At 57.7% G+C, this 17,502-nt stretch overlaps 7 protein-coding genes across 7 annotated transcripts; 3 read left to right on the forward strand and 4 right to left on the reverse strand.

Annotated features, from left to right (window-relative positions):
• Positions 1-135: 135 nt before the first annotated feature.
• EX895_005349 (uncharacterized protein) lies at positions 136-2,054 on the reverse strand (the record flags this gene model as incomplete). Its single annotated transcript, XM_029885941.1, has 2 exons — positions 136-225; positions 303-2,054. 2 exons carry the CDS (start codon positions 2,052-2,054, stop codon positions 136-138), a joined length of 1,842 nt encoding a protein of 613 aa, XP_029737793.1.
• A 171-nt stretch (positions 2,055-2,225) lies between these two features.
• On the forward strand, positions 2,226-2,974 carry EX895_005350 (uncharacterized protein; the record flags this gene model as incomplete). Its single annotated transcript, XM_029885942.1, has 2 exons — positions 2,226-2,715; positions 2,832-2,974. 2 exons carry the CDS (start codon positions 2,226-2,228, stop codon positions 2,972-2,974), a joined length of 633 nt encoding a protein of 210 aa, XP_029737794.1.
• A 765-nt stretch (positions 2,975-3,739) lies between these two features.
• On the reverse strand, positions 3,740-6,391 carry EX895_005351 (uncharacterized protein; the record flags this gene model as incomplete). The annotated part of the gene is made up of 1 exon (XM_029885943.1): positions 3,740-6,391. The coding sequence occupies one exon, from the start codon at positions 6,389-6,391 to the stop codon at positions 3,740-3,742; it is 2,652 nt and encodes an 883-aa protein (XP_029737795.1).
• Positions 6,392-6,723: 332 nt separating this feature from the next.
• Positions 6,724-7,914, forward strand: EX895_005352 (uncharacterized protein; the record flags this gene model as incomplete). The annotated part of the gene is made up of 1 exon (XM_029885944.1): positions 6,724-7,914. One exon carries the CDS (start codon positions 6,724-6,726, stop codon positions 7,912-7,914), a length of 1,191 nt encoding a protein of 396 aa, XP_029737796.1.
• Positions 7,915-8,050: 136 nt separating this feature from the next.
• EX895_005353 (uncharacterized protein) lies at positions 8,051-8,522 on the reverse strand (the record flags this gene model as incomplete). Its single annotated transcript, XM_029885945.1, has 2 exons — positions 8,051-8,418; positions 8,504-8,522. 2 exons carry the CDS (start codon positions 8,520-8,522, stop codon positions 8,051-8,053), a joined length of 387 nt encoding a protein of 128 aa, XP_029737797.1.
• Positions 8,523-9,702: 1,180 nt separating this feature from the next.
• EX895_005354 (uncharacterized protein) lies at positions 9,703-12,936 on the forward strand (the record flags this gene model as incomplete). Its single annotated transcript, XM_029885946.1, has 2 exons — positions 9,703-9,963; positions 10,057-12,936. 2 exons carry the CDS (start codon positions 9,703-9,705, stop codon positions 12,934-12,936), a joined length of 3,141 nt encoding a protein of 1,046 aa, XP_029737798.1.
• Positions 12,937-13,228: 292 nt separating this feature from the next.
• On the reverse strand, positions 13,229-15,130 carry EX895_005355 (uncharacterized protein; the record flags this gene model as incomplete). The annotated part of the gene is made up of 1 exon (XM_029885947.1): positions 13,229-15,130. The coding sequence occupies one exon, from the start codon at positions 15,128-15,130 to the stop codon at positions 13,229-13,231; it is 1,902 nt and encodes a 633-aa protein (XP_029737799.1).
• Between the last annotated feature and the right edge of the window lie 2,372 nt (positions 15,131-17,502).

A 17,502-nucleotide genomic window follows, 5' to 3' on the forward strand; every position in this document is an offset into this window, starting at 1 on the left:
CCTCTGATCACATCCCTCGCAAAGTTGGGATCGAATCTCCCACTCGACCCGCCTGCGCCGCCAAGCGAAGCTGACATCTCCTCGACGTCGTAGGCGTCCTCGTTCCCGACCGCGCTTTCCTGCTTCTCGTAGGTTTCAATGACGTGCCCGTAGCCCGTGCCCCAGCGGTAGTCCCACGAGACCGCAAAGTACGGCAGATTCGGCACGAGGGCATTCCGGAACGGCCTTGCCGTGGAAAACTCAATCACCTTGCTGTGCGTGCTGAACTCCATCCCCAACGCGCGCAGCGACTGCTTGAACACTCCCGGCACCAGATCCATCGCACCCTTCGGCAGCAACACGGCTTCCATCACGCTGTGCAGCTGCGCCTTGATCGAGGCGACCGTTTCCCAGAACACCACCACGCGGTCTTGTTGTGCAGCCAACTGCACCAGACACTTTTGGAAGTTCTTCATCTCGTCCCATGTATCGTCGTCCGCCTCGAGCAAACTCAGGTGATGCTGCATCGGCACGATCAGCACATGGTCCTCTGCGGCGGGCGTGGCAGCTTCCACGTCCGGGATCGCAAGGTAGGCCCGGTATCCTGTACTGACCACCGTCACGCGCGGCGGTCGCGCCCCCTCATCCTGCCAGCAGAACCGACATCTGTCCAGAATCTGCTTGGTGCGCGCGAAATCGTTGATCGCAAACTGGCGCTTGAGCGCATCGCTGCGCATCTTTTTCTTGGCGTACCGATGCGCTTCCGAGTCCTGCTCGTCAAGTGACGCGCTGTAGCTGGCGTCCGTGACGATGTTGGCCGCGATCTCGGCGTCGGGGTTTTTGGACCAGCGCGAGCCGGCGCTGAACTTTTCCTGTCGCACCAGGTCGTTGAGGGAGAGCGAGTCGTCGTCGGCAGAGTACCGGATGATGGCGCCGGTATGTGGATCGCGCGCTTCAAACTCGTCCCGACCTTTCAGTTTTCGTTTGCCCTTGCCGTCGCCTGCACCGTGGCTGGCGTCGCCTTGGCCGGACAACGAGCCAACGTCGTACATGCGCCCCTGAGCGTCCAGTGTCGGCAACACCTGCAGCTCGCGTGCCCCGTCTTGCACCAACACACCCGCCGTGCCGCCGCCGTTTCCTGTTCGAGTTCCAGAAGAAGCAGCAAAGCCGCCTCCACGATCGCCCGCCATCGTACGGTGCGCTGTCGCACGCGCCGATTCGCTCTCGTACTCGGCCCGCAGTGCGTCCAGGTTGGCATCACCCATGAGCTCGGCTTGGAGGATTTTGGCTTGCAGCTTGTTGAGCTGGTCTGGCGTCAGAACGGGCCGGTCGGGATCAGTGGAGCCGTCATCCAGCACGACGCCTTGTTGCGGTTGCGACTCGATTTGGCGCTCGACGATAGGCGTAAAAACGGTGGGGATGGCTGTGGGCGTAGAAGGCTTGGATGAGGGTGTCTCGAACCCGATGTTGCGCGGCGGGCGCGAAGGTGCAGGCGTGGGCGTTGCAAGATTAGACGATTCCCCCGGCCTTTTGAAGCCTTGCCTGCTTGCCGGTCGTGATGTGGTAGCAGCAGGCGAGTCGGTCCCACTCGTCGACGCTCCTTCGCCACCACTCGCAATGAGATAACTCCGCCTCGTCACACTCTGCAGCGTCGGCGTGCTGCGTTCCGCCTCGCCACCCGAACCATTGCCTTGTTTTTTACCGTCGAGAAACCGCCGTTCGGCTTGCGCGTGCTCGAAATCGTCCAGACTCGCATATCTTTCCAGCGCCACCTCTTCCACGCGCCTCCCCTCTTGCTCCGCCGCCTCAAGCGTACGTTTCAGCTTCATCATTCGCCACTGGTAGCCAGGGGCTCCGTACTGCTGTGGTGCCGCATGATTGTTGGCGGGTGTCTCGTACTCATCGACCGTTTTGCCTTCGCGCAGCTGGGTGTTGAGCTCGCGCGAGCTGATCTGGGGTTTTTCAGGATCAGGCTTTTCGGGACGTGGTGCTTTAACTCGTGCTCTGCCGAGCGAGGAGAAGTAGGTCGAATCGTCTGGCACTTCAGAGGTGCTGGACGTGCTGCCGCCCGTCATCCAGTCGTCGCGTTTGAGTGCTGTTGTGGTTTCGGATGTTTGCTCATCAGCTACGGCGTGGGATGTCAATGCGAGCGATTCCGAGGTGGGGATGAAGTCTGTTGCAGGTTGCTTTTGGGACAAGTGCGAATCGCTTTGACTGGAATGCCGGTCCTTGTCGCTCTTCGATCGATGTTTCGAGTCATGTGCTTCGCGGTCATGTCGTCTATGCTCGCTCTTATCGCCATGACGCCTCTCCTTGCGATCCCTTTCATCTTGGTCGTGATGTCTCCTCTTTCGCTCGCTGCGATCCTCCTCCCCTCCTCGCTCTCGCTCACGATGCCGATCATGGGTCCTAGAAGAATGACCATGACTGCTGCTGCGATGGTGGCCATCTCGATGACTGTGCCTGCTGCCATCCTTGCTCCTGTGACCATCTCTGCCGTCCCTCTTTCTGTCGCTGTGACTGCTCCTGCTGCTGTGATTTCGCGCTTCGTTGTCGCCGATGTCATCCCGATGTCGGTGATGGTGACGGTGCGAAGAGCGGTCATGTTCATGGCGGCGGGAGGAAGATTCGCCCGCATCTTGTGTCGTATCTCCGGTCATCTTGCTCCGCAGCTTAACAGATCGCGTGAGAGCAACGAAGCAGAGCTGTTGGAGCTCCGAGAGATGAATAGAAGTAGTCAGTGTAAAGCAAGAAGGCTGAGTTGGACAGAGGACTCGGCGCCAAAGTAATATTTGCTTCGGAATTCGGCATTCTGATTGCTGCCTCGGCGGTGTGGAGGTTTTACTCCTCAGCACTGTCAAAGGTGCGCTTCCTCGAAGAAGCCACCTGGATGAACCTCGTGCCCATCGACCAGCCTGCTGCTGCCAACAAGGACTGTTGCGGTTCCGACGCCATCCGGCTGTACCCTCCGGCCTCGGGTCCGGCTGTGTTTTGATGTCAGAATGCGGAGTGTGCCAGGTCGCACCGACTTGCTTGTTCGCAGACTCGAACGCCCAACTCTGAACAGGCGATTTGACTTTTGCTACGCGGCCGGCTTCATTCTTAGTGGCGTTCAGAAGGTGCGGTGTCGTTTCCAACAGATCGCATCGCCATAGTCGGGGCGACAAACAACGTTCTTCACGAGGCCAGCAGTCTAAGCTGAGACATAGTAGTATCCATATTCTTGGTCGCCAGGAAGCATCTCAGCAAGAAGCACCTGGTCGTCGAGAAGGTAGTCGTACTAGGTGTTGCCGTTGCTGCGACCGACAAAGATGGTGTCAAGAGACGAGGAACGGATAACTGTAGATCCCTCCGGAGCGCGCCATCCACATAGCAGAGGTCGTGTCCGTGCATCGGTCAGTCATATAGGCCCAGTTCGGTGGGTCGAAGTTGCTAGCCAAGGCTCAAACTGTCTGTCACGCGTGCGAACGTGACCAACGCTCAAGTCATTGGTACATAACATCGCTAAGCTCCGCTTCCTTTGCTCCACACGCTTCGCTGCGCTCCCCGTGTACAGTACTGTACAGTCCCAATCGGCTCTGTTCAAATCTCAAACGCTGTCGAGCGGGATTAACAACACGCATCTTGACTGCGCTCTCACACAGCGAAGCACAAGCACAGTAATCCAGAACACGCGTCAATTGCATCTCTTCCTTCAACAAACATAGATGAGAGAAGGGCATTGTTTCCAACCCCTCCTGTTTCACCATCTCTGAGTACATCACCAGATGCTGCAACGTTCTTCAGGCGTACTGGCCATCTTGTCCTTGCCAGGCTTGCATCCAAACGCTTCGGCAAACTCGGGCGAGTTGACGAGCACACCGTTGACCCTATACTTGGTCGGGCTGTGCGGGTCAGTGCGAATGCGCTTGACCTGCTCACTAGCTCGAATGTTGCGTGCCCAGCTGACACCGTAGGCAATAAAGAACAGTTGCTCCCTCGTATAGCCCAGACCGGGCAGCAACGCGTTCGCCGCCTCAACAGTCTCACCGCCGGCAGCCAGCTCGTCCTTCCACGCACGGTAGCTCTGCGCCAGTCCACCGGCATCAGCGACATCCTCGCCTTTCGTAAAGTTGGAACGCAGCTGCAGCTCGCCTCCCTTGCCGTCCGATACGGTGTACGAGTGGTACTGGTTAGTGAGGCAGGTCTGGCGCTGTTGGAACTCGTGCGCCGTGGTCTCAGTCCACCAGTCGCGCAGATAGCCGTCCTTGTTGTAGAGCCTTCCATCCGGATCAAAGGCGTGCGACAGTTCGTGGCCCGCTACCGCACCGAACGCGCCACGCTGCAGATACGACGGCCACGAAACGTGGAAGTATGGCGGCTGCATGATGCCTGCCGGGAACAAGATGTAGTTTCCTTGCGGCGAGTATTCCGCATTGACTTCAGCAGGGAACATGTCCCACAGCTCGCGGTTGAGCTTACGGCCCACCTGCGCCCAATCGCGCTTAGCCATGCGCGTCAACGAGCTCAGTCGGTTCGCAAAGTAGTTCGAAGGGTTCACCTCAAGATCGGCGTAGAAGCTGGCGACAGACGTAGCGTCCGTGGTGTTGGGGCTGTTCGGGTATCCGACCATGACACGGATGGCGTCAGCCTTCTCTTCAGCCTTCTTGCGCGTCTTTGTGTCCAGCCAGTCGAGTTCCGGCAGTCGCGATTTGAAAGCTGCAATCACCGAGTAGATGATCTCCTCGACGCGCTTCTTGCTGTCGCCCTTGAACGCCTCGCGGACAAAGTAGCGACCCGTCATGAAGCCGAGCGCAGCGTTAAGCTGAGCCATGCACACGGTCTCGCGGTCCTCCTTGGCATCGTCGTCGACGCCCTTGGTGTAGCGGTCGAGGCGCTCGGCAGCAGCACGCAACTTGACATTGGGTCCCAGAGCAGTGCCGAGCGTGCGGATGGCGGTCCACACAATGTAAGCTTCGATGACGTCGGTCTTGGTGCGCGAGATGAGGGCGTCAAGCGAAGTGACGAATTTGGGACTGGCGAGGATGATGCGCTCAGGAGTGCGGACGGTGAGCGCCGAAAAGTAATCGGGCCAGCTGATCGACGAGAATGTGTAGGCGAGCTTGGTGGAGTTGACCGGGTTGTACGAGGCGACGGGGTCGGTGACCTCTTCCGAGTCCGGCGTGATCTCGGCGAGCTTGCGTTCCAGCTCGACCACTTCATCGGCCAGCGGAGCGAGGGCGGGTCGCGGCTTGTCGTCGTGCTTCTTGCCGCCCTTCTTTTTGCTGACAAGAGTCTGTTTGGCCTCGTGGTCATAGTTGCGCAGACCCTCGGAGACCACCTTTCTGTAAAAGGCAATCTCGTCCTCGTCGTCATAGTAGGCCTGGTCGGGCAGACCTAGGCCCGAGGGGAAGAACCAGGGTGTAGCAGCCGTAGGATCCTTGACGGCATCGCCATCGACGGTGATCTCGAAGAAAGCGGGAAGGGCGCGGCTGTGGGCCCAAGCGAGGACCTCGGTGAGACCCTTCTGCCTTTCTGAAGAGGGAGGCGTGGGTTGCGGGCTCTCACGCGGCGGGTGAGGCTTGGGTGAGCGTGCAGGAGGCTGGTTCGGAGGTAAGGGCTTTTCGGCCTCGTCCGACTGCACGTGGAAGAGTGAGGCGTGCGACGAGCTTTTGGGTGGGTTGCCCTGCTCGTATCTGCCGTGTTTGTGCGAGTGGAAGAGGGTGCGGAGGTGTTCCAGTACGTCCAATAGCGGCTGAGCGCCGAGCTTGTCCTGAGCAGCGGTGTCGGTGCAAGATTCGAAGTAGCCCTTGAGTTTGGCGAGGTTGCGCTGATCGGCCTCGGCCTGCTCATCGGCAAAAGAAGCAAGCTCGAGGTCTTTGGCCGAAGGCGCATCGGCAAGGATCTGTCGGATGATCTTGGTGTTTTCGCTGAGCACGTACTGGCCCGTGCCGAAGAGCCCAGCATCGGCGGGGATGGGATGCGTCTTGAGCCAGTTGTTGGTGGTGAAGGCGTAAAAGTCGTCGCAGGGATTGACGGTTTCGTCAATGGAGCGAAGGACTTCGCCGGCGGCAAGAACGCAGTCTTTGGTTGTGCAAATGTCGCCGACAGGTGGTTCCGGGTTAGGATTGCCAGGACCGGGAACGGGAGCAGGAGAAGCGGGACGGTGAGCAAGCTTGTGCTGCGAACCGGCAAAGAGACCAATGAAGACGGCAGCGAGAAGCAGCAGAGCTACGGATAGAATCACGAGGAATCGCTCCAAGGGACGAAGGTCCTCCGGTTTGGCGAGAGGAGCAAAAGTGGCAGAGACCTGGCGCTTGAAGCGGGTCCAGAGCGATTGATCCGAAGGAGTTTCAGCATCGTCTGCGTTCAGGAGAGGGCGGTCCTCACCATGATCGTCGGTGGAAGGACGACCGTAGTCGCGGGTGGACATGGTGGGCAAAGATGGGACGGACAAGCGTGAAAGGCAAACTTGCAGAGGAGTGTGGGGTAAAGAAGGAAGAAGCGAGGTGGTGATCTATTTGTCCTCCTGATTCGTCAAGGGAAGGATTACGGTTGATTAAAGACAAACTCGCTCACAGCAGCACAGCACGAGCCATCTCTTTTTTTCCTTGCCAAAATTCTGCAAAACTGAAATTTCTCGAGACCTGACAGCAGCGAGAGCAAGTTGGTGGAGGTTTGACCACGAATGCCATCTTTTCCTCTCGCCATCGCATGCTTGCGGAGGAGGCTTTGGGAGAAAAGCTTCCATCCAAGGCAAACAACATGCCAGATCCCGGATCATCCGCACCCAAGCTTTCGTTCGGTCTCAAATCCACGACGGCACCGTCTACGGCTGTTTCCAAGCTTGCTGCCCGACCATCCGCGGCAGCCTTCAACGATGATAGCGAGGATGAAGGCGAAAACAATGGGAAACCACAAGATAACTCAGCCTCGCTCAACGACCGGCATAAATCCAAGGCTGCAAACATCCACCTCCACGGCATAATTCCAGCCAAGTTGGCAACGCCAGCGACACGCATCGAAAAGAAAAAGCAACAAGAAGCCGAGCAACTTGACGCCTCCATCTTCGACTATGACGGTGTCTACGACAGCATCAAGGATGCCGAACGCAAAGTCAAGCAGGCAAAGCTCACCGAAGACTCGGCCAAGAAGCCCAAGTATGTCGATGGTATCCTCGAATCCGCCGAGCAGCGCAAGCGCGATCGTCTCAGAGCCGAGGCGCGCACCATCCAGAAACAGAGGCTAGCAGAAGGCGACGAGTTTGCGGACAAAGAGTCGTTTGTGACCAACGCGTACAAGGAGCAGCAAGCCGAGCTGGCCAAAGCGGAAGAGCAACAGGATAAAGAGGAGCAGCAGCAGAAAACGTCGAGCAGAGGAATGGGATCGTTTTATCGCGATATGCTCAACGAGACGAATGCAGCCAGAGACGCAGCCATCGCCGCATCGCTCGCAGGGCATGCGTCTACGTCCGCTGCTGCGTCTCCGGCACACCTGGACGCGAAAGAAAGAAGTGATGCAGATCTGGCCCAGGAAGCCAGGGAAAAGGGGCTCGAGGTGGAGCTCAACGATGACAACCAGATTGTCGACAAGCGCTCCTTGCTCAGTAAAGGGCTCAATGTGGTGTCGAAGCGACGCAGACCCACTCAAGACGCGAACGACACAGCGTCAGAACGAGCGATGCGCGAATCCAAGAGGGAGCGTGATCAGAAGCGTCAGGAAGAGTATGAAGCACGCATGAGCCGTGATGCACAGCGGTCGAGGCAGAGCGCGCAGATCGAGGAGCAGATGTTACAACTGGAACGCAAGCGCGCGTTGGAAGAGCAAGAGGCGCATCAACGCGAGCGGAGCAAGATTGACGCCAAGCGCAACGACAGCGAGGCCATCTCGCAGGCCAAGCAGAGGTACTTGGAGCGTAAGAAACAGCGCTTGGCAGCCTCAAATGGGTCCGCATAGAGTCGCTATGTATTTTTACGTTCGCGCCACCGAGGACTTGGTACCGCGTGCTCACACAACTTTCAATATACCCGTGAACGTGATGCATGCTGGTCGGACTGTGTGTCTGTTATGTACAAGATGGTCGAGGTGAGAGCTAGTAGTCGTCGGTCTCGTTGAAGAATCCAGAGTAGGTCAAGATGGTTCCATAGACAAGACCACCACCAGCGATCGACATCCAGCAAGCGGTGGGTGCAATGACGCCTGCATGCGCCAACGAAAGCGGTAACGCGAACCCTGAGACGATCATGAGGCCGGTCATGAAGTTGCCAAAGTCCAGGAAGCCGCTGTTGTAGTCGGCAGAAAAATCATCTGCACCGGCGCAGCGAGCACAGAGGCTGTTGGGTAGCGGTGTGAGCACGTAGATGAGTGCGACAAGGAGTGGAAGCCAGTTGGACCACAGCGCGCACGAGAGGATGATGAGCAGGAAGCCCAGTGCGAGCACAAAGGAGAGCAGAATGATGGCTGTGGTGCGAGGAGTTGAACAAAAGTAAGGGGTGAGTAGCCTGTTGGTACACGTACGGAGCGGCGTTCGCAGATGTACACTTACTCTTGAGTCCGGCCGCCATCGTGGATGTATGTGAGGTGCGTGATGGATGGTTTCACGAAAGAAGCGGTCAACGTGCTTCTGCGCGTGTTTTGTACTGTCGGTCTCTCGTAGGGCCTCTCGTATTCTTCGCTGCTCGTCGTACGGCGTCACGAAATGGTGTGGGAAGGCGAGGTTCGCGTTGGAAGGGAAGCAAAGAGCAGTCAGATTGCGGTAATGCACGGTAACGATGCAGGCCGATATGCTGTTCGCACGCTCCAACGTCTTTATGCTGCGCTGCAGCTGCCCAATGTGGAGAGAATCCAAGCCATCTACTATCGGCCGATTGAAACATTGCTTTGAAACTCATTCGTGATCGAATACAACTTTCAGACTCCAACTTCGGCAGGACTGTATTTGATTGAAAAGCAAGGCAGCAAATGGCGATCTGTGGATGTTGGACATCCATTTGAATTCAGGCCAAAAATGCTCATTCTTGTCCCCTTTTTCTTTTTTCATCTTAATCCACGAAATGTGAGGTAGGGCAGCAAAGCGCGACAGTCCAAAATTTGGTGTCGTGAGGGAGCGAGACGTGGAAGCATGAGTGTGACCGCGACCTGGAGGCGGCATTTTTTTTACCTGTTTTTGGTGGCTCAGTCGAGTTGCCAAGTTAACAGCAGCGCTTTGGATCTCTCTCTCTCTTGATGCTCGACTGTGCTGCGCAGTGTTCGTGTGCGTGAGAGTGTGTGTGTGTGTCTTTTGACGTTGAATTGGCGCTTTGATTTCCACAACGTCAAATCAAATCGAGAAGACCTCTTTGACATTTGCTCATCGTCGCCTTCTACCGTCACCATCAATCCATCTTTCTCAAACGCATCTCGACAACTCGTATTGCATCCAAGGGATACATCAAGGCGCCCTCGTCAGCTCAAAGTCACCGCCGGTCCAAAGGCCACCACTAGGCTGCTACATTCGACTCGACACTTGAGAGTCACCCACGACATCTGAAACGCTCGCAGTCTCACCTTTCCTCACCTTGGTCGCATCGCTCGTCGTCTTGATCCTCTCATCACCGCCACCGTCACATCTTACAGAGCGCCTTGCGCCACCTCTTTTTCATCATATTCGCCATCACACCCGTTCACTCGCTCGCTGCCCCGTGCTCGAGCTATCCGCCTCGTCTCGAGCGGTTGCGACTCTAGCTTCATCTTCATAACCTCACCATGGCAAAGAGGACCGCTCCCACCACCAGCACCGCCGGACCCGCGTTCCCTCCGCTCGGTCTCGTCGTCGGTCCTGGTGCTCCAGCAGCAAACTCCCTCCACCATGGCTCACATTCCAGCCCTCACTCTCACAACGCGTCCAGTTCGCCACCACCAGAACCACCACAACCTGCTAATGGTCTGCCACCAGCGCCCAACAAGTTTGATGTCAGCCAAGCGCAGCAGTGCCGTTTGCAAGATGCCTACTGGTCAGATGAAGAGGTAAGTTTCTCGTCAACCTATGCATCCTCCACGAAACCGTCTCACTGACTCTCTGTCTTTTCGCCACCCGCGTCTTTGCACCAAATCAACCAGGAGGACATGGACTGCCCATTGTGCTTGGAAGAGATCGACCTCTCGGACGCAAACTTCAAACCGTGTCCCTGTGGATATCAAATCTGTCGATTTTGCTGGCATCACATTAAGCAGAACCTCAACGGTCGCTGTCCCGCATGTCGTCGCAAATACTCGGACCAGACCGTCGAGTTCAAGCCCATGACCGCCGAAGAGATCAAGCGACTCACCCAGGCCAAGAAGCAAAAAGAAAGAGAAAAGAAGGAGCTCGAATCCATGAACCGCAAGCATCTTGCCAACATGCGTGTCGTCCAAAAGAATCTCGTCTACGTTGTCGGTCTCAGCTCCAAGCTTGCCAAGGAGGAGCTCATCCCCACCCTCCGCAGCAACGAGTACTTTGGTCAATACGGTCGCATCTCGAAAATCCTCATCAGCAAACGAAACACAGCATCCAAGCTCGTCATGGGCACCTCTGAAACTGCGCTCGGCGTCTATGTCACCTACCATCGCAAGGAAGATGCCGCCAAGGCTATCGTCGCCATCGACGGCAGCAAGGGAAGCGATGGCAGGATCATTCGCGCCAGTTACGGGACCACAAAGTACTGCACCACCTACCTGCGCAACCTGCCGTGCACAAATCCCGGCTGCACCTACTTGCACGAGCCGGGCGAAGAGGCCGATAGTTTCACCAAGGAAGACCTCTCCACCTTGCGCCACGCCGCCAAGGATACCGAGCACAAGATCAAGCCCGCGTCGTTAGGTATCACTCAGCCGCCAAAACGTTCCGACTTTCTCGGCGCCGCGGATGTGGAATCGTCAGCCTTGCCCAAGACAGCTTCGTGGGCCTCGGGCAAACCCATGTCGGCGGCCGCTTCGCCTGCGCCCCTCGTTGTTGGTAGCCCCTTCCGGGACTCGGACCTGCCTCCGCTTTCCGCCAGCTCGGCATCTGCGCTGGCAAGGAAAGTGAGCTCACAGAAGCCTTCGACACCCAAGGCGCAGAAGCAGCCCTCTTCCAAGTCCAAGCTTGCATTGGCAACAGGGCGACCCGACTCGCCCGCTCTCCTCGGCACCGATTCGCCCAGTCAGTCGCAGCCGTCTTCGCCCGTTCCCAGCAGGGCTATTGCTGCTGCCTCGGCAGAATTTGGCACGACGGCAGCAACAGCACCGGCTGCTGCTGCTGCCGTGGCGGCTGCGGCAAGTACGCCTCGAAAGGACACGTCCACACAGAGCAGGGTCACGTCCACCGCGAACACTACTGATGCTGCGTTCCTTCCACCTCCTGGACTCGTCAAGCCCTCGTCGCCTCCCGGTCTGGCAAGATCCGCCTCGACCACAGACTCGCGACCGGCAACGCCCCGCACCGAAAGCGACCATCCCAAGTCCAACTATCAGCCTTCATCGAGTGCACAGGCGTTGCTCGATGATATGCTACAGAGGCGCGAAGCGGAGCCCGAGCTTGTCAAGCCCAGTCCCTTTCCCGATTTTGACGATGCGCTCTCTAGCTTCAAAGATGGCGATTTTTCGTTCAATTTGCCCGCCAACCCACAGCTCGCCGACAACGAAGGGCCTTCCGAGCTCACCAGCGCTTTTACTACGTTCAGTCCCTTTGGTGCGCCACCTGGCGTTCTGGCCGCCCACGCCAGCCTAGTCACCGCCGGCACGCCTCCTCCCGGCATCGTGCGAACGCCGAACCGAAGCACGACCGCTTCCCCGGCTCCGCTCAGCTACTCGGGTTCTTTTGATCCGTTTGCCCCTGGAGCTGGAGAGACGATCAAAGAGCATGGCTCCTCGTTCGCAGACAGCATCTATCCGCCGTCGTTCAACGTTGCAGATCCCACTAGGAGGACTTTCGCTGACAGTGGCATCGCAGGTTTAGCGAGTGACGAAGCGCTCGAGTCTGGACAGGAAGCTTCGAAACGCGCCTCGCGCTTTGACTTTGCCAAGCGCAAGGAGTCGGACTCGTTCATGACCGCCTCGCCCTTGCGCACCGAACTCATTCAGGGTTTCCGCGGCGATAGTGAGGGCTATGGCGCTGGCAAGGACGTGGCAAGCCTGCTGGGCAGTGTGTTTGATCAGGATCCCTCGGCGGTCAATCGGCTGAACGGCCTTGGGGACGGTGGAGCATCGGCAGCAGCAGCGTTTGGAGCTCATGGCCGCGAGACCGGTGGTTTCCCGGGCATGGGGTTGTCGAGGCCTCCGCCGGGGATTGGCGGACCTGGATTCGGCGGGCGCTTCGGCACCAACACGCCGCCTCCCGGCATCTCAGCGCCTGCGAGTCGTCAGCAACAAGCTCTGCTGGCGTCGTTGCATCAGTTGGGCGGCAACAGTCTCGGCAGTGTTTCCGAGTCGCTCCAGCAACAGCAATCGCAGCAGCAGCAATCGCAACTCACCAACGGCAGCGGTGCCAGCTTCCTCGCCGAACTCCAGCAGCAGGCAGCACAGCGAGCACAGCAACAAGCGCAATTTGTTTCGGGCAGGGATCCCTCGGAGGGCAGCCGACCCAATGGAAGCAGCAATGCCAATCCGTCTGATCCGCTCTTGGCTCATTTGCTGGCGGGCCGTCGCACCAACTACGGCGGTCAAAGTGGAGGTTCGGATTTGCCGTTTGGTGATCCTGCCATCATGTCGATGAGTCGTGCTCAGATTCAGGCTGCCCATCAACAACAGCAGCAGCAGCAGCAGCAGCAGCAGCAATTTGGCGGTGGTACTCGATATGTCGGAAGCATGGGCGGATTCGGCGGCGTCTCTTCGTTTTCGCCTTTCGATCAGATCAGCAATGCCAATGCAGGGTTCGGGTCTGCATCGCAGTATGCCGATCATCAGCGCTTTGTTCAGCAGCAGCAAGGCCAAGGGCAGAGCCAGGGTCAGGGACAGGCTTCTCCTTATCCCAACATGTCTTGATTACGCACCGCGTTCTGTCGTTTGTTTCTGTCGTCGTGTTCTGCAATTCAACATATACTTGTTTTCTGTCTCACACTCTTGTCTGTGCTTGTGTCAGTGCGATGTGAAACGCTCTTTCGATAGCGGGTAGAGATAGAAAGTGTCGCAGCGGCGCGTTGTTGACCGTGCTGAACAGAGCTGGGTTTTCAGCATGTCAGACGTTGCCAGTTGCCACCAGTGAGTTGGGTGAAATGAGCGGATGCGGATGCGCTAGGAAGTACTGATTTGACATTCACAAGCATCGGGCGTACGATCAACGCGGTGGAGCGCCTCCAGCACCCCCCATCATGCCTTTCATCATGTTCATCATGCCGCCCATGCCGCCCATTTGCTGCATCATTTCAGCCATATTGGGCATTCCGCCCGCACCGCCTCCCATCAAACTTGCAAGACCGCCTAGGCCCCCCATACCGCCGCCTCCAAGGCCGGCTAGACCGTCGGGTATATTGCCGGATTGGATCTGCTGCAAAAGCTTTTCGCGCCCACCGGGTTGACGGAGCTGAGCCTTGATCTCGGGTGGGAGCGATTTCTGCATCTGCATAACCTGCTCGCGCGACATGCCCGGTGGAAGCATGCCCGGCGTCGGCATCTTACCCTTGCCTCCTCCCATGCCTTGCATCTGCTTGAGCCAGCCCGACTTTCCACCCATTCGATTCACCATCGATCCCACCATTCTATATTGCATCAAGAACTCTTCGACTTCCTTGACGGATGTTCCGGAGCCGCGGGCCACACGTCGAGCGCGCGCATTCATGCGGACTTTGGGCTGCGGTTTCTTCTTCTTCTTGCTCTTCCCGGCGGCCGTAGAGCTTTCGGCAATCGCAACTTCCTTCGTGTCCACAACGGGGGGCTTCTTGGATCGAATCGGAGTAGTGAACAGTCGGCCGTCGCTATCGAGCTCCTCGGCTGTCATGGCATCGGTGATAAACATCATGCGCTTCATCTTGCTCCCCGCGGCCTCGTCGTCTCCGCCTGCGCCACTCAGCATCTGTCCCATACCCGGAATCATGCCCGCAATCTTGCTGAGAGGACCCATGCCCATAATGTTGGAAAGCTGCTCCCTCCAGTCGCGGATACTGAAAACACCGCCCTGCTCGATCTTCTTGAGCATCTCGCGCTGTCGCTCCTGTCCGCCGTTCATCTGCATCTCTTCCATCTTGTCCATTAGCCCGCTCATGTCGCCCATACCTAGCAGCTTGGAGATGAACGGCTGAGCGCGGAACGGTTCGAGATCGGCAGCGTGTTCTCCGGTACCGATAAACATGATGGGCGTTGAGGTGGCGGCGACGGCCGAGATGGCACCACCGCCCTTGGCGTGGCCGTCGAGCTTGGTGACGATGATGGCACCGTAGCCGGCGGCATCTTTGAATGCGCGCGACTGAGCCTCGGCTGCCTGACCGATGTTGGCGTCGAGGACCATGATGGTGAGGTCGGGCGTGACGGCGGCGTCGATCTCGCGCATCTCGTCGAACAGCTCCTGCTCCTGCTTGTGGCGACCGGAAGTGTCGACGATGATGACTTCGAAGCGGTTCTGCTTGAAGCTAGCTACACCCGCAGCCGAGATGGCGACAGGGTCGGTTTCGGTGTAGCTTCCGTAGAAGGGGACATTGATCTTGCTAGCATTCTGCTTGAGCTGGTCGAAAGCGCCCGCACGGAAGGTGTCGGCACAGACGAGACCGGTCTTGAAGCCGCGCTTTTGGTAGTAAAGGGCGAGCTTGGTGCACGATGTAGTTTTACCGGAACCCTGTAGACCGACAAACATGATTACATTGGGCTTGCCCTTTTTGGGCTTGAAGATGTCGCCTGGGCCTGCATTGCCCGCAGCGACAACGGCACCGGACTCGGCGTCGGTCTTGGTCTGGCCGTGAAGCGGATCGACAAGCGCTACGAGGTGGTCAAAGACGGCTTTCTGGACACGCTGACGACGCTGTGCATCGGACCAGTTGGCATTGGCCTTGTCGTTGAGTAAGGCGGTGACCTGATTTTTGACCTGAGAGCGCAAGTTGGCAACGAGTTTGACGTTGACGTCGGCCTCGATGAGTGCGTTGCATACTGATTTGAGAAGCTGGTCGATCGAGGCTGCGTCGACGATGGGGACCTTAGAGAGGTCCTGGAAGGCGCTATTGATGCGCCTGCCGAGGTCGGAGAGAACCATGTTGGGCGTTGCGTTGCGATGGTGGTGAAGGGAGCGATGTCGACGAGATTTCTGCGGGGTTCTGTCGAGCGTTGCAGCTCCACCACTCTAGTGATTGATCCAGATTGATGCTCGTCACGTGGCCGATGGCAATTTTAGCTGGATGTGCGGCGCCACTCTAACAGAACGTGTGAGATCTAAATCTAACAATTTTGGTTTTTTCAAACTCGCTCCAGAGGCAGTGCTGCCAAGCCCTTCTCACGGGAGCAACACCGAGAAAGAACCTTCTCTCGAAAGCCTGCGGCTGTGTCGTCGTTCTGCTTGGCTCACCTGCGGTGTCAGGAACAGCAAAGTACGAGGGCAAACGAGGCCGCGATGTTGCGCGAGAAGACATGCGAGCTGATCATGGCACCTGTCAGCTTCAACCGATAAAGAACGGCCCGCGATATGGTGGTTGATTGTCGGTGGGGCTGTGCAATTCACAAAGCGCCGTGCCTAGCCGAGAGGGAAGCAATCTCGTGTTCAGTGCCGAAGTGCCGTCCCTGCATTGAGTCTGACGCTTGACTCTGCTACCAAGCGTCGCCGAAAGGAAGCATAAGCAGCGACAGCACTTCAAGCACCAACCGTCTGTTCGTATGGCGGTCATTGGCATGTCGCAGGTGATTTTGATGGCTGAATGAGGCGTCGTTTGAGCTTGAATTTCAGAAGATTCAAGAGGGGGAAGAAATCGCAAGCTGTGCCGTGTGCTGTGTGCTGTGTGCTGTGGCAATTGCGCCAATTATGCCAATTTGAACATTCAGCAGTTCGCTCCTCCACTCCGACACAACCGACAAAGCAACGAGTTGGTCTTGTCCAAGCGGTGTTGGCAACCTCATCATCGCTCGGGATTGCATCCGACGCTCTTGGCACTTCCTTTCCCACCTCCTGATTCGAAAGTGGAGTCGTTCCAATCGTCAGGCTCTCCGTCACTGCCATCAAGCCCCTTCTCATCGTAAGTAGCCTGTCTATAATACGCTCGCATCCCTGGCAACGTCGTCCCCGTCGTCCTCTTCGTCGTTATCCAGAGCACACGACACAAGTTTGCCGCTTCCTCATTCAAACGCCTCGACGCTGCCCACGATCCCATGGCTCCGCTCTTGCTCTCGTAGACATCCCGACCAACATGCTTTCGTCTCAACGCACTCACCCCTTTCCCACTTCCGACTTTTACCCACGCAGACCGTCCCTCAAGCGCCATCGCTTCTCGCAAGGCCAGTCTCGCACTCTCTGCGTCAGAATGAGGATGTCTACCTCAACCTCGAGCTCCTCCATCTCTCCCGGCTCCAGTCGTATCAAGACCGATCTCGCCGCACTAATACACCAAATTCACAAGACCTCGACCATCCACAACATCACCAACGACTCGGGCGTCTCCTTCTCTGGAGAGTTGCAAAGCTCTGCGATCAACTCAACCCCTGCACGACAGGCAACCGGCAGCTCCATAGCCAGCACCATCACCCCGGAATCCGCTCCCAATCGGGCGTCCACCGTCACCGATGATGCCTCCTCCTTCCCCCCACCTTCCACCTCGCATCTCAAGTCAGGAATCCCCATCCTTGCTCAGCTCGGCCCTGGTTTCTCCTCGTCCGATGTCGTTGCCTCTCCTTCCGCACTCAAAGCCAATGAGCCATTCTTCTTGGCGGAGCCGTCGGCACGCTCGTCCTTTTCCATCTCGCCCTCCTCTTCCCAAGACTTTGAGCTCGACGAGCTCTGGGACAGCCTGGCACGGCAGCTCAAATCCATCGCCGACGTCTTGCGATCGGGTCGCCATCGCACTCCACTCGGTAACTCAAGGCTCCCCGCCGACTGTGTCTCTGCACTCCGTCTCTGGCTCACCACGGACTCGGCCACTTCCAGACAGCATCCGCACACTCAGGCTCTCGAAGCCTTGATCGAAATCTGTCGAGTCCTCGCCAACCTCTGCATCGACCACGACGCCAACCGCACCGTACTCGACAGTGCCCGTGCCGCACCCACCGTGTTGGCAGCGGTCTCTACGATCCTGCGCAAACAGGATCACTCGAGATCATCGGCGCTCTTGTCGGTCAAGGTCCTCACTTTTTTGCGCGCCGCCATGGGTGCCGTCCTCAACATGCAGCTCGAGCACGTTGCCACCCGCCAATCTTTGGCTGCAGTCGACTGCATCACCACGCTCGTCTCGGTCGCTTCGTATCCGCGCATCTACCTGCCGCACCTCTGGGCTATGCCGCTCACCGTTGAGCTGGAGAACGATGCCGATGCACTCGAGAAGCTCAACATGGGAGCCACCGTCACCAGCTGGGCATGGCGTGTAGTTCAAGAGATCTTCGACGATGCCAAGGAAGAAAAGGAAGCTCAGCCGGGCACGCCTTCAG

This window comes from Sporisorium graminicola, chromosome SGRAM_6, assembly GCF_005498985.1.
Source record: "Sporisorium graminicola strain CBS 10092 chromosome SGRAM_6, whole genome shotgun sequence".
Lineage (NCBI taxonomy): Eukaryota > Fungi > Basidiomycota > Ustilaginomycetes > Ustilaginales > Ustilaginaceae > Sporisorium > Sporisorium graminicola.